The sequence below is a fragment of the Lynx rufus genome, unplaced genomic scaffold (genome assembly GCF_022079265.1).
Source record: "Lynx rufus isolate CCGP_SWC_20201006 ecotype Redwood Valley unplaced genomic scaffold, mLynRuf1.p SCAF_32, whole genome shotgun sequence".
Lineage (NCBI taxonomy): Eukaryota > Metazoa > Chordata > Mammalia > Carnivora > Felidae > Lynx > Lynx rufus.
Window position 1 is genome coordinate 3340781 of NW_025814848.1, and position 14828 is coordinate 3355608.

General features: G+C 58.2%; 1 protein-coding gene across 6 annotated transcripts in view; it reads right to left on the reverse strand.

Annotated features, from left to right (window-relative positions):
- Positions 1 to 14828, reverse strand: part of RPS6KA2 (ribosomal protein S6 kinase A2) — a 293733-nt gene that overhangs the window by 36022 nt on the left and 242883 nt on the right. For all 6 annotated transcript variants that reach the window (XR_006964631.1, XM_047093147.1, XM_047093149.1 and 3 more), the window contains one exon: positions 4002 to 4066. Coding sequence is in view for 5 of the 6 variants with exons in the window: in XM_047093147.1 (XP_046949103.1) it covers positions 4002 to 4066 (65 nt within the window). In the remaining variant the exon portion in view is untranslated. The remainder of the gene's footprint in view (positions 1 to 4001; positions 4067 to 14828) is intronic.

A 14828-nucleotide genomic window follows, 5' to 3' on the forward strand; every position in this document is an offset into this window, starting at 1 on the left:
TTTTATTTGCTGGGCTGTGCAGCCCAGTTAATGGCAGAGCAGGGCAAACCGGGGGATGTGACCCCACATCCACTGGGAACGGACTTATTCCGCACCAACAGGTCACCCGAAAATTTCTGCCGGCAGCTTTGGGTCACAGAGGGAAGCAGAGAGCGAAATAAGTACGTTTATATTTTCCGGGTCGGGTCCGAGGCCGGCGCTGGGCTCGCACACCCGGGCAGAAACCAGACGGCTGAGGAAATGGCTTCCCGTTGTCGTCCTGAGCACCTGCCGGGCAGAGGGGAGGCCTCCTGGCGGTAACGGCTTCTGCAGAGGCTCCTCTGCTGTGGCCCTCAGTTGTCCGGGCTGCTGTGGCAGGAGGCACACGTCCGGACACCCGTCCAGGTCGGACGTTTTCACGTCTGCTTTCCCGATGGGTCTGCGGCGTGCCCGGTGTGTGACCGACGGCCGGGGCTGGTCTTTGCGACACCGCGGCTCACTGGCGCGCAGGGAGGAGAGGACGGGCGGAGAGTGGCGACGGGGATCTCTCGTCTACGTGCAGCGGTCAGATGTCAAGCAACTTGAGGACAGCTGCGTCTTGCAACTGCCGGACCACGGGCGCCCTGCTCACCGGGACACGGGCCGGCACCCAGCGCTGCTCGTGGAATAAGTGAACTTGCACAGAAGTGGCTCTTCAGAGCTCCCTGAACCACGCACCGGCTGCTTTCATCCAGGGCTGGAGAGGGAATGAGAGCCCTCCCTCCCTCCCCGCCCCTGCCTCGTCTTCTGCGGGCAAATACTGAAGTGAGGGCAGATATGCTCAGTCCCCGTGAATCTGAAGGGCCTCTCTCAGAGACACAACGGAATCAAATGCCAAAAGCAACGGGAGAGGTTTCCCAACCTCAGTTTTAGTCCGATTACTTTGAAATAATGCAGACTGCCGCCTTCCTGGTGCAACATTCCAGTGACCGTGTGTGTCCGGGCAGGGACCCCCGCCCCCGTCCCCTGGCCGGCACAGCGGTGCTGGGTGCACTGGAGCTGGTCTCCCGCGGGACCCTCGCCTTCCTAATGCTGCAGACACAGGCCGGGCCGCTGCTCAGAGCTGGCGCGGACCCCTGGGACGCAGAGCCGACTGGCGTGGGGTTCAAGGCCGTCGTGCTGTGAAGAAGTTCTCTTGGCCCCCCCTCTGCAGGCCTGCTCTGTGGGGGGCTCCCTTCTTGGCCGGGATGGGCGTCCGTCCATAGTTCTTGCCGACAGGTCCTCCTGGGCAGAGCTGTGCTGAATGGTGCCCGGTCCCTCCTGGTCGTCCCAGCCGACGCCCCAGCAATGTCCTTCTCCTCTGTGTTCTCGGCTGTGCCGGGGGCGGGGGGGCTGCGGTGCCCCAGAGAGCGGGCGAGAAGTGGGTTCCTCTGCCCCAAGAGCCTCTCTCGTTCCCTCTCTCGTTCCCTCGCTCGCTCAGTATTTACCAAGTGTGTCCTCTGAACCAGGCGCGTCTCAGAGGCGTGGGAGACACGTCTAACAACATTGACAGCGAATCCTCACCTCGGGGAGGGTATACCCAGCGGCAGGGGACGGACAAGGACGATCGACATAAATAAGGGCCGTGACCCAGTGCTTTGGAAGGTGATAAGCCGGAGGAAAAGGAGCAGGGGAGTCGGGGCGCTGGGCGAGGAGCTGCAGGTTTGGAAGGGCCCCCAGGGAGACTTCAGCGAGAAGCTGGCTTTTTTTTTTCTTTTTTTTTTGGTAGTCTTCATGTCCTGTGTGGGGCCCAATGTGGGGCTTGAACTCATGACCCTTGATCAAGACCTGAGCTGAGATCCAGAGTCAGATGCTTAACTGACTGAGCCACCCAGGTGCCCCCAAGAAACTGGCTTTTAGGAGAAGACATGAGGAGGACATAACTGGGGGCGGGTGTGCTGGGCGGCAGACAGGTGCGCAGAGACGGGGGCGAGGGGAGCGGGAGGGACAGGGGGTCTCAGCTCGCCTGCTCGTTCTTTTCCCAGCGCTGCTTTCTCTCTGGGACCAAGGGTGCACCCTTTGCTTACTGCCTCTCTCTCCCAGCCCAGCGTGTAGGACTTGCCCGTCCTGGCCACCGCTCTGTCCCCAGGTCCTGGAGGTGTCTCCAACATGCCCAACAGTAGGCTGAGTCGATGGAACAGTGAGTGACAACAGAAGGGGGTGTGTGGCTCTACTCTGGGCCGCGTGGGTGGGAGGGGACGGGACACGGCAGAGCAACCCCCCTTGGCCCCAGAGCGCGTCCTCGCTGGGTGCCGGGGTGGGGGGCATGTCCCCAGGGCTCAGCTTCTGAGGCTCTCGTGTGTGGTGCCGTGCCGGCACTCGGGGGCCTGAGACCCCATCACCCCACACAGCAGAGCCTCCGTGCTGTACGGAACTCGAAAACAATCGGCTGAAAAGGACCTTCAGGTGCCCGTCTGTGAGCTGGGGATGACAAGAGCTCCGTGTGAGCCTGCATCTCCGGAAAGCTAAGTAAAAAGACATTGCACGCGCAGGCAGTGGCTCTGATGTCCCGCTTCCACTTCCCACTTTTCTGAACTCAACCTGCTGTCGGTTTGGCCCTTGAGCCAGGCTTGTGTCCCCGGAGGGGAGGTGACATGTGCCAGCATCTCACACGCTTCTCTCCAGTGTCACCGTTGGAAAGAAACTTGATCTCGTAAAAGCTGCATAGTCAGAAGCGTAGACGTGGGTATTAAAGAATCTCACATTCTCCCAGCTCGACTTTCTCCAAAAGAGGCGGAGAGGGGAGGAGGGTCAGAAGCTCTGAGAGCAGGGGTTCCATCAGGGGCAACACCGGGGGCCGGGGGCCGCCGAGCCACTCCTGGCCGGAAGCGGCCGGGGCACCACGCTCCGTGGGGACGCGAGGAAGACAGAGGGAAGGGCAAACACGCGTAATAATAGCCCTGTGCTAGAGAGGACGTTAACTCTTTTTCTACACTTTGTTAAAGATCTCCAAATGTAATAGCTGTGTTCACCTAAAGGAAAGGACCGAAAGAAACAGACATCAGAGGAGGGACGTCTTCCATGCACACAAAGCACAGGGCGGCTGTTGAGATGAACCAGCCCCGAGCTGAGGGTCTGGAAACGGCTCCGAGCGGCTGGTGGAATGAGATTCCGGAGCCCCGGAGCCAGCGTCCGGCAGCCTTGTGGCCCTGGCTTGGGGAGCCGGAGCCAGAGGCTGACTTCTGACGGGGTCTCCTCCCCCGACCAGTGAGGTCTGTCTCATCACCAGGCCTGGCGTCCGGCACAAGAGCCCCTCGGCGCTGGTGTGTCCTCTCAGTGGTTTTCCATCGGCACCCGGCCCGTCCCCTGGCTATGAACCCCACTGGCCCAAGCTCGGCAGGGCCGAGCCCCAGCTCTCTCCCGACTGCAGACCCCGGCCCAGTGGTCCCTGAATGCACCACGGTGGTAAGTCTTCCTTAGGTCGCTAACGAGTGTCAGCCGTGATTTTGTCTTTAACGGTCTGGGTGATCCATTTTTTCTTTAATAACTCTGTAAGGGTGCTAGCTGTGGGGGCCTGGGCCTGAAGAGAGACCGGAAAAGCAACACAGAATCTGAGATGCCAGTGGTTCAGCACCAAAGAGGCCTGCACGGTGGGCCACTGCCCACGGCCCAGCGGCCCCGAGACCCGCAGTGGCCCAGGGGCCCAGGGACAGAGGCCCAGGGACCCAGCAAACCACAGCCCAGTGACCAAGTGACCCGAGGGGCCCCTTGTCGGATGGACGGTGATCTCCACTCTGTCCTCAGTGCACAGCAGTGGCTGCAGGGTCGTCTGAACCTGCCTCTAAAGGGCCAAGCGATAAAGGGATTTCGGGCCTGGTGCTGCGGGGACGGGTGGTCCCTGGTCTGTGCCTGTAAAATGCCAGCCTGTTCATAGGCTCCGGAGAGAGGTGTCACCCTCCTCCAGGTGACATGGCCGCGTTCACCTCTGGTTTGTACCCGGCTGCTGTGCCCGCCCCCTCGCTCCCCGTCGTCGTGAGAGGCGGGGACCGCCGTGCGCAACTTACATTCCAGTCTACGGTCATGAAGAAGGGGTTCCGCTTGATCTCCTCCACCCCGTCGAGGCCAGCACCTGTCCCGGGACAGAGCAGACACGGGCATCAGAATACACCCCCGATTTCGTGGCCTCTGATGGTTTCGGACGCAGCAGAGGGAGGGGCTGGGCTGCCCAGAGCAGGGGTGAGGCAGGCTGGAATATTCCTGCCGCAGGTGTGGGGACGCCTGGAAATCCGGGGGAGGAAGCTGGAGGCCCCGTAGGCTCCACGCCCACCACCCACCGTGGGGCTTGAACTCTGCCCAGAGGTCAAGAGACCACAAGGGCCACAGGCTTTATCGACTGAGCCAGCCGGGCGCCCTCCGGCCACGCTTCAGACGCCCGTTAAAGCTGGCGCAGGCCGGCCTTCCAGAAGGCAGCGGACACACAGGGGCAGTAGGAGAGGAGGCAGCTCTGGGTTTACAGGGAAGGGAAAGAAAGCCAGGAACTGAAGAGGCAGCTTCCAGCGGGATGAAACCCAGAGAAAGACTGGCGTCCGCACGAGCGAACGCTGGGGCCCCTGGAGACGGCTTATAAACAGTTCTGCCGGGCTGGTTGTTCCTACCCGGACTGGCTCTTTCCTCTCTTGCTCACATGAAATCCCAAGAGCTGGGGGAGCGAGGGAGGCCCGAGTCTGCCGAGCACAGAGGATTCAGGGCTGCGAAACTTTTTTGCCCGACACTGTGTCACTATTATGTCTGCCGTGAGTGCACAGGCAGAGGGAGCCTAACGGAGGCACTGGGCCAGCGCTGGTCTGTCCCTTACAACAAACGCGTGGCACTGACATCAGTTTAGTGTTAGGGGAAACCGTCCAGGGGGGTGGCTGGGAGCGCGCAGGGAACTGGCTGTACTTTCCATTCAACTTTTCTGTAAACTTAACGCTGCTCTAAAAATAAGTCTATTAATCAGAGAAACCAAAACCCTCAGGCCCTGAGAGCTGTGTTTTCTCCAGGATGCGAAGTCGGGGGAAGAGACTGTGGGCCAGGGAGGGGGCTGGTGGCATGGGAGCCGCGTGGGCTGGGCCGTCTCCAGCCAGCTCCTGTCCCAAGGTTGGGGACGGGGGTTCCGTGTCACTCGGTTTGTGAGGCACAGGCTTCCCGCTTCTGCACCCCGGGCTCCGCGGGCCCACCCCGAGCTGCTGTGGTCACTGTGGTGCTCCCCACCCAGCCTCACCGTCGGGGCCTGAGAGGTTGGGGGGCAGCCCCCACACGGGCTCCAGGGGTCCCAGAAGACGAGGCCCTCCTGGATGTGGCCGGATGCTTTTGCATCCTGGTCCTTGTGCTCACGTGGGGAGAAAAGGAGGGGCGAGAGCTGTCCTTGGGCAAAGATGTCTCAGGAGGACGGAGGCCCAGGCCCACCTCCCGTGTCTGCCCGGGGAAGCCTGGCCAGGCCAATACTCTGGGGGAGAACCCGCTGCTGGTCCCGTAGCATCGCCGGACTTGTGATACAAGGCAATGCGGGCGGCGGTCAGACTCTGGGATTTCTCCTCTGCTCTCCTGCCCGGCTCTGCGCACACCGAGGGCCTACGACTGTGACCGCTACTTTTTAGGCTGAAGGACACGGGGTAAGGTGGTCAAGGTCGCCCGAGAGTTTGTGAGGAGAACTAGGATTTGGAGGGAGATCTGTGTCACCCCAGGCTGGGCTCCACCCTGTCCTCAGTCCCCTTTGGAGTTTTCTTCTGAGGACCTGGGACATGATGATATGGTGAGAAGTATCCATTTCGGTCTTTGTCTCTGGCTCCTGGTCAGAGCCCCCCAACTCTTGCAATTTCCCAAGTCGTGAGAATAACAGAATCATCTTTTGTCACAGTATTTGGTTGTGGTCCCTGGCCCCAGCAGCAGCTCTTTTGTTGCTCACGACAAGCCTCTTTGATCCCCCCACCCCCACACACAGAATTTATGTCAATGGGGTGGCCCCTGGAAAGCCCTTTGAGGATGGGGGCTGGTCACCACGGAAGCCAACCACGGGGCCAACCACGTGACTACAGGGTGGGAACTTCCAGCCTTACCTCTGACCTCCAGGGAGGGGAGAGGAGAGGGCTGGAGGAGGGGCGTATCACCCACCGCAGTGATTTAATGGAGCACGTCCAAATAACGGAAACTTCATAGAAACCCTAGACAACAGGGTTTGGAGAGTTTGTGGGTTGATGTGCAAGAATGCATCCATGTGCCGGGAGGGTGGTGCACCCCAAATTCCAAGGTCCTTCAGACCTCACCCTATGCACCTCTTCATCTGTGTCCTTTAAAATATCCTTTGTAATAAACACAGATCTCGGTGTTTCCTGAGTTCTGTGAGCTGTTCTAGCACATTACTGAACCCAGAGAAGGGGTCTTGGGAACTCCTGATTTATAGCTGGTTGGTCGGATGCACAGGTGAGGCCCTGGGCTGTGGGAGGGGCACCAGAAGCGGGGACACCTTGTGGGACTGAGCCCTCGGGGTCCGTGCCAACTCTGGGTGGTTAGAGCCAGACTGAAGTCACTTATACGACTCCAAGCTGGTGTCGACTGACAAGTGAAGAATTTGTTGGCATGGAAAACCCATACATCTGGTGTCAGCAGTGCCGGAATGAGTAGAAACAGGTGTTTCCCTGGAGGACCTCACCGGATTCCTGGGTCTGTCTCCCTTGTTCTGTGAACCCCTGACCAGAGCCCTGAGACCTGGTCCCAGCAGCTAGCAGCCCCTGATAGGGACCCAAAGCGCTGTTGTAAAGAAACGTGGAGAACCAATCCGCGGTCTGACTCCCAGCGCTGACCTCCCTCAGACCATCCTGTGGGCAGGCCACCTTTGACCAAGCCCAGAACTCTGACTGAAACACGCTCCTGGTGATAAGGATTAAAGTAGAGGGAACCCCACCCCCGACTCCCTACTGCTTCCCAGATCCTTCTCGTGAACGTTGACCTGCTGCTAGAGCACTGGGGGTCGGTCAGAAGTGCGAGCTTTGAGCCCGAGGTGGCTCGCACCCGCAGTGTGACTCATCGGCTCAATTCCTCTGAAGAACCTACTTTGCCTTCTGTTCCCATTACGTCTCGTCTTCGCTCATCACTTGCGAATACGATCCACAGGAACTGGAACCAAGTGAGACCCAAAGGAAACGCAGACATTGGTGTAACTCCAAATTCCACGCTGGTGCGGGCTGGGTTTTCTCGGAGGCTTAATTAGCACATTTCTATCTGCACCTTTTCCTTCCGCTGCAGCGAGGCTTTGTACCACGTTCGTGCTTTGAGGCCTCAGCCAACAGTCGACAGTGAACGAATTAACACTTTGGCTATTACTCAAAAATTATAGGTGTTCCAAAGGAGAAAAATGTGAAACAGAAGGAAAGTTTCTGCACACGGGTTTTGAAGGCCTACGTCAACCTTCCTAGGGCCCATGTGGTTATTATTTTGGATTCTGGTTTTGTTGATCTTCTCCTCACATGTGTTAAGTAGGCGGTTTTGTCCTTGATGACCCCTTTCTACGTCAACTGCACACCTCTGACAATCGGGCAGAGTTCTGGGCTAGGAAAGTCAGGGAGCGTTTGTGCAGATTCCTGAATCACAGCCGTCGGGGGGCGGTGACCCAGCGCACCGGAAGTGAGGAGTTTTCACCGCGTTCTCCAACGTCAGGTAATTATGAATTAGAAACGTCAAAGGAGCAGATGTGAGGGTTCACGCTTACTCTCTGCAGTAGGGACATTTAATCATCTGTGGTCCATCGCCAAACTGTAGTATCACTGGACGTGTTCACCTGGCCCCACGCGTCTGATTTCTACCCCTGGGGGGACGTTGTGACCTGGCACCCAGTTGGGACCTCCTTAGTCAATGCACAGTCGTGAGCGTGCCCTCCGGCGGTGGCGGGGGTCTGCTTTTCCACGGCCCCGGTTACGGTCGGCTCTCCACTCCACATTTTTAACAAGGCGACCTCTGTCACCGTGGGGTTAATCATCACTGGACTTGTGCATTCTCAGTAAATTATTCTCAAAGGGTTTTGGCATCTGCCCCAAATACTTCCCCAGACAGCCTGGGGAAATGTTTAATCCTGGCCCCTTCGAGATGCCTTTGAAGTATTTTATTCGGCTGCTGTTTTCGAGTCACACGGTATCCACCTTGAATTCTTGGGGCGTGCTCAGGACAAGCTCACTTGGGACTGGTGTCCTCGCAAACACTGGAGCTCTGCCCGATTGTCACGTCCAGGCTGCACCGTCTAGAACGTGAACACGAGGCCTGCGCTTTACATTTTAATCACTTACCCTTTGCCTACACGTTATTTTTCACAGTTTGGAAGTATTTTCCGGCCCTCTGGCATCTTATTCACTCAGGGTCTAAAATGTTTGCTTGCTGGGTCTCAGAGGGCACTGCCGGTTGAGAGCTGGGGTCTGGCGCCCGCTCGGCCCCCAGGGCTGGCTGGAGCCGACCGGCGTGCTGGTCTTGACCTAGCCGTCAAAGGTCCGCCTGTTGCTGACGGGAGCCGGGATGGGACACCGGAGACCAGGACGGGGAAAGCATTGTGGAGATGGACGCTGGAGAGAACAGAAATGCGAAACACAGAGAGCCGTCCGTCTGCCAGCGGGGGGAGCCGCTCGCCACAGGTGTGCTCGGGGACCGGATCCGACGCGGTCTACACGGCCGTGCTATTTTACCTTCGTCGGCCCATCTCCTTCCTACCTGACCGCAGCCGCATCCCCCTGGGGGTCTGAGACCCTCCCAGAAGTTCCTATAGGAGACACGGACGGTCACGAGGGACGAACCAGACAAGCGGCCACTTTGCAAAGCCCTAGAGAGTGGGTCCGTTGCAACCTCCCATCCTGCAGAAGGTCTGGAGAGGCATTTACTCAAAACAGCCACCTCGTAGGGCCCGCCCGACAGCCCCAGTCACGAGAGCCGCCACCACCGTCTGGTGACCACGGCCAACGGGCACACCCCGAGGCTCTGCAGGGCTCATGCACCCCACCCGGGTGCTCCCGGGCTGCAGCATGAAGGCTGGCACGGGGCCTTTCCCCAGGTTCTTGTCTCTGGCTTCCCGGGCTTGCAAATCTTTTGGGGCGACCGGTGTCGCACCTGGAGGCACCCCCAGGGCGGAGACAAGGACCCTGAGGTGCAGCGCAGGGACAGGCCTCCCGAGGCTTCCTTCAGGGAACACGCCCGACCTCCCCCTCCCCGCAGACCTGTGTGGACCAGGTCACCAGCGACACGGGCCCCAGGGGGCTTTCTCTAGTTCACCGACACTGTCCCCTGGCTGCCTCCTTCAGAGGGACCCCTGGTGCCCTCGGCACCCGGCTTGGCCTGGACTGCCTCTCCCGGAACCCCCCTCAGGCACAGGGAGATCACACGGGCCCTCCCACGTGCCGGTGCGTACTGTAGTTTTTCCTGTGATGTTCTTTGGGCCTATTGTGCGCGCCCGCCCCCTGCCCCGTCCCCAGCACGGCCGTGGCCTCTCGGATGCAACCCGGGAATCCTCCAGGGGGAGTCCGCCCCCGGGCCCCACTCCCGACAACAGCAGCTGTTTGGGGCCGCTGACCTACTGTGCACGGGGTCGTATCGCTGAGCCTATCACACCGTACAGTAAATTAAGTGTGTGACACGCTGCCACGTGCACACCAGCTGCCACGCGCACACCGTCACGGTCGCAATGAGCACACATGTGGGGCACCTGGGGGGCTCAGTCGGTCAAGCACCCGACAGTCGATCTCCGCTCAGGTCGCGATCTCACGGTTCATGAGATCGAGTCCCGCACGGAGCTCTGCGCTGTGAAGGCGGAGCCTGCTTGGGATTCTCTCTCTCCCTCTCTCTGCCCCTCCCCTGCTCACGTGCACATGCACGCACTGGCTCTCTCTAAAAATAACATTAAAAAAGAAAAAAAAGAACACAGATTTGACTCCGAGACTCTTGAAGTCCGTGAAGTGGGGCATCTCACCGCTCACGACACGGAACACAGCGTGCTCCTGCCTCTCCCTCCCCTCCCCTCCCTCCAGGATGCCCGCTCCGCCCGCCAGCGTCCTGCCCCCACGGAAGGGACTGGCTTTTCAGGTTTGCTGGGGGACGGTCCCCCCAGAGGCAGCAGGGCGGAGGCAGGGGGCGCCTCCCCCTGCGGTTGCGGTTTCCGGCCTCCCGGCCCACGTGACCGGCTTTTGCGGGGGGGGGGGGGGGCGGGGGGCGAGGGGGGGGGCGGGGGGGGCGTGGCAGCACCAGCACCCGCGTGTGACCGGCACCTGCTGCGGGTGTTCACCGCGTGTGTACCGAACGGCGACGGCCCCCGGTCAGTGGCAGGTGAGACTTCCATGCAGACTCTGGAGCGAGGACATTCGGGGGATCCCGGGGCAGAAATGCCAGCTTTAGACCTGGGGTAGCCGTGCGCCCTTGTGCAAATCGTATGGGGGGAGGGGGCCTCAGCAGTTCCACCTGCAAGGTGTAAGGCATCTTTGCTCTTTCTTCCAGCGTCTTCTAAGCACGTGCCTCAGGAGGGTGTTACGGATAGAACTGTGTCCCTCCGAAATTCTTGTGTCGATGTCCTCACCCCCAGGACCTCAGAACGTGACCTTATCTGGAAGTGGGGACCCTGCAGATGTGGTTACAGATGAGGTCATACTGGGCAGGTGGGCCCTAACCCAACATGACCGGCTGCCTTACGAAAAGAGGAAATCTGGACACAGACACACACGGGAGAGTGGGGGGGGTGGTGCTGGTGCCCCCCAAGGCCCCGGAGCACCAAGGATCCAGCATCTCCCTGGAGGGGGGGAGGGAGGCGGGGACAGCCTCTCCTTCCCAGCTTCAGAAGGCACTCGCCCTGCCCACACCCTGTTCCTGAACCTCCGGCCTCCAGAACTGGGTGTTCTCTCCGCCCACAGAGGACAGGGGACAGCCAATGAGCATCTCAGACTTCCCCGTGGTCGCCCTTCTCTTTTTACCCCCTCACAAGGGGACTCAGCAGGAGGGGAGGCACCGGGAGGTGGAGAAAGGTTGCTGTTTCCCAGCACCAACATCAGGCCCGGCCTCCGGGGCTGGGGTCCTTGGGGCCACCTGGTGGGCGAGGGCTCTTCAACAGGCTAGAAATCGAGAGACAGAGGTTCTCGCTGATGTGAAGGTAACGTGGTCATGATACAAATCTGTGTGAGAACGGGCTTTGGGGTGAGGGCTCTGAGCTCCCTGAACGGCAGGGGGGGCTACTTTGGGGCCAAGAATAAGGCTCACAGCAAACAGAAAGGAGGGGAGGACCCCGCCTTCCAACCCAGCTGCCCTGCAGATCAAGATGAATCTACCCAGTGTGGTCTCTCTCCTTACGGCTAAAGATCTGGGGGCAATTGGCTTCAGTTGCCTCCTTTAAAAACAGAACCAGCCTACGACCCAGCAACCGCACTACTAGGTTTTACCCAAAGGATACAAAAATTCGGACGCAAAGGGCCACACGTGCCCCAATGTTCATAGCGCCATCGACAACAGCCAAAGTACGGGAAGAGCCCACGTTTCTATCGACTGATGAACGGATAGAGGATGTGGTTTATGTATACAATGGAACATTACTCAGTCACCAAAAAGAATGAAATCTTGTCATTTGCCGTGATGTGGATGGAACCAGAGTGTATTTTGCTAAGTGAATAAGTCAGAGAAAGGGAAATAGCATATGATTCCACTCGTGGAATCTAGGAAACAAAACGATGAACATGGGGGAAGAGAAGGAAAAATAAAATAATATAAAAAAGGGAGGCAAGGGGCACCTCGGTGGCGCAGTCGGTTAAGCGTCCGACTTCAGCCAGGTCACGATCTCACGGTCCGTGAGTTCGAGCCCCGCGTCGGGCTCTGGGCTGATGGCTCGGAGCCTGGAGCCTGTTTCCGATTCTGTGTCTCCCTCTCTCTCTGCCCCTCCCCCGTTCATGCTCTGTCTCTCTCTGTCCCCCCCCCAAAAAAAAATAAATAAATAAACGTTGAAAAAAAAAAAAGGGAGGCAAAGCATAAGAGACTCTTAACAACAGAGAACAGACCGAGGGTTGATGGAGGGAGGTGGGTGGGGGATGGGCTAGATGGGGGATGGGCTAGATGGGTGATGGGCGTCGAGGAGGGCACTTGCTGGGATGCGCACTGGGTGTTGTAGGTGAGTGATAAACCGCTAAGCTCCGCCCCCGAAACCAATACCACAGAAACTAACTAGAATTTAAATAAAAATTTGGAAGAGAAACAAAGATTCAGTTGCCTTCCTTGGGAAAGCTATGTAACCAACGACCCCGACTACCGTTTCTTCATGTTCAGTGTGGACGTCGCATGTTGTGAACACTCCCAAGGGAAGGATGATGGCTCCTGGAAAGCTGTGTGGTGATCCCCTTTAGAGATGATCCGGGGGGCAGTCTTTGGCCACAGACGGCTGGCTTCCATGCCTCCGTGGGCCCCAATGGGCCAGTATCTTCTAACGGATGATTATCTATACACTAAACACGTCCACCTTTCTCGCTCGTCAATTATTTAAACTAAATAATAAAATAGGGGCGCCTGGGTGGCTCAGTCGGCGAAGCGTCCAACTTCAGCTCAGGTCACGATCTCACAGTTCATGAGTTCGAGCCCCACGTCAGGCTCTGTGCTGACAGCTCGGAGCCTGGAGCCTGTTTCGGATTCTGTGTCTCCCTCTCTCTCTGCCCCTCCCCTGTCCGTGCTCTGTCTCTCTCTCTCTCAAAAATAAATAAAACATTAAAAAAATTTTTTTAAATTAAATGATAAAGTAATATTTGGGGTTAGAGAACTATGCTTTTTGTATAATTACATGCTAAGACAAAAAATAGACCATTTCGAAAATTATATGCCTCTTCCAGAACAAAGGGAGAACACAGCCCCTCCCCGTGTCGCATTCACCCGGGTCACTGTGACAAATGCTCTCTGGCAAATGCAATGGTATCCGAAAGGAGACTGGCTTCCAGACAGAATTCTCCAGCGTCTACAGGAGACGGGTCGGAATCACATCTTCGCGTGTGTCTCAGCGAGCGGACGTGCCCCGCGTTTTTGTCTCTCTGTTTTGAGCCTGGTCTCCCGCGGGAGAGGTCGGGCAGGCTAAGACTCACGGCCAGGCTCCCTCGGGCGTGTCCGAGAGGGCAGCTGTGCGGGAGAGGAGGTGCGACCCCGGCCCCCTTAGGAAGTGTGTGATTTCTGCACGTGCCCCATGCACCCGACAGCGACGAGGCAGAGGCTGGACAGGTCCGTGCGGCACAGACTTGGTCCTGAAAGAAGAGTTCCAGCCATCGGCACAATTACTGTTGGAGCACTGCGTAGAGAGTCCTCTGGGGGCAACTGGGTCGGGCCCCCCTTCTCCGTGACTGGGGAGGCCCTGCTCTCTTTCTGGTTCAAATTCAGGACGAGGTAAGTCACCTGAATGCTGTCCTGTCGTGGAAGGCAGACATTCGATCTTCCTTTTTTTTGCAACGATCTCAGGAAAACGTTTAACTGTATCTTTTCAACGCATCCCGTAAAATGACTTTTTTTTCTTTTTTTTTGCCAGAGCTAGGTTACCGGTCCTTGTGCATCGGACAACCTTGCTCTGCCCTGTCCCACAACCAGGCGGCGGAGAAAGAAGAGGGTCCGATCGGGGGGAAGCAACGTGGCCAAGAGGTGCCGCCACGGGCTCCGCCACGGGTCTCTGTGCGCCGCCGATCTCTGCCTTCTCACAGATCTGTCGGACACGTTACAGTGCGTGCTGTGGGTCAGGCACTACTCTGGCCCTTCCAGTCCGTCCGACCACACTGGAGATAGTTACTGCCATCACGCTCCGTTCCCAGAGAGGGAAACCGGTCCGGAGAGGATGCGGTCCTGGCCCTCTGCCCCTGTGCCTGGTGCTGCCACCCGGGGCTCCTCAGGAGCTCCCCTTCTCTAGGCTCACCCCTGCCATTCTCCACGTTCCAGCAAGCCTGGATTACATACTGCAGAGTCCCTCTCCTTCCTAACCAGTGGGTCCCTAAGATCTGCCCAAGAGGAATGAGAAATGGGGGGGGGCAGGCCAGGCACAGGGCCTCCCTCAAGTCCGCTCACCCTTTCCTGAATACCTCCTCGGTTGACCTTGAGGCTGGCAAATAAGACAACCATTCCCAATCCTCTATTCCTTGTATCCCGATACTTGTCTTCCTACCTTCCTTTTAGCTAGAAGTGCCATGTGACGGTTTCTCGTCCACAAGAAGCACAGGGAAGTCCCAAGGTTTGGGGAAAGCTTTGCCTTCCTGATAAAAGGGACGGAGGCAGCTCGTTTCATCCATTTCCTCCCTTCAACTGAATGTGACGCCTGGGGCTGTGGCAGCCACTTTGCGACCACAAGGCACCACTCACGAGGATGAAAAAACAATGCACTAGGGACAGTAAACCCAGAAGATGGGTAGATCTGGGCTTTCGCTAACCAGCTGCCGAGCCAACGCTTACAACCCCCTACTGCCACGTGAGTCGTTACTTCGAGAAAAAGAAACGGCAGTGTGAAAAACGACATCGTCGAGTTAAACAACTGTAAGTGACTCAGGCGTTCTGTGAATACCCTCCTTTCCCTACCGGGAAGCACTGCTGTGAGGATTTCAATGAGATAATGATTCCCTTAGGGCAGTGCCCCATGCACACCACCGTCCTCCCCGGGAGGGCCGAGGCCCCAGAAGGAGTGAGCTGGGCAGAGGAGTGCTTGAGCTGCCCCCAGCCTGCCTCCGGGCTGTGCGGAGAGGCTGTGCCCACGCCGGTCAGGGTAGAGCACTCGGGAAGGAGACACAGAATCAAAATAGAGGTGCGCCCAGGTGTCGGGACCAGGCATCTGAAGACGGACAGAACAACACAGGGGCTCTGACCGGGTGGGCTCGGGGGGCCCAGAAATGAGTGGA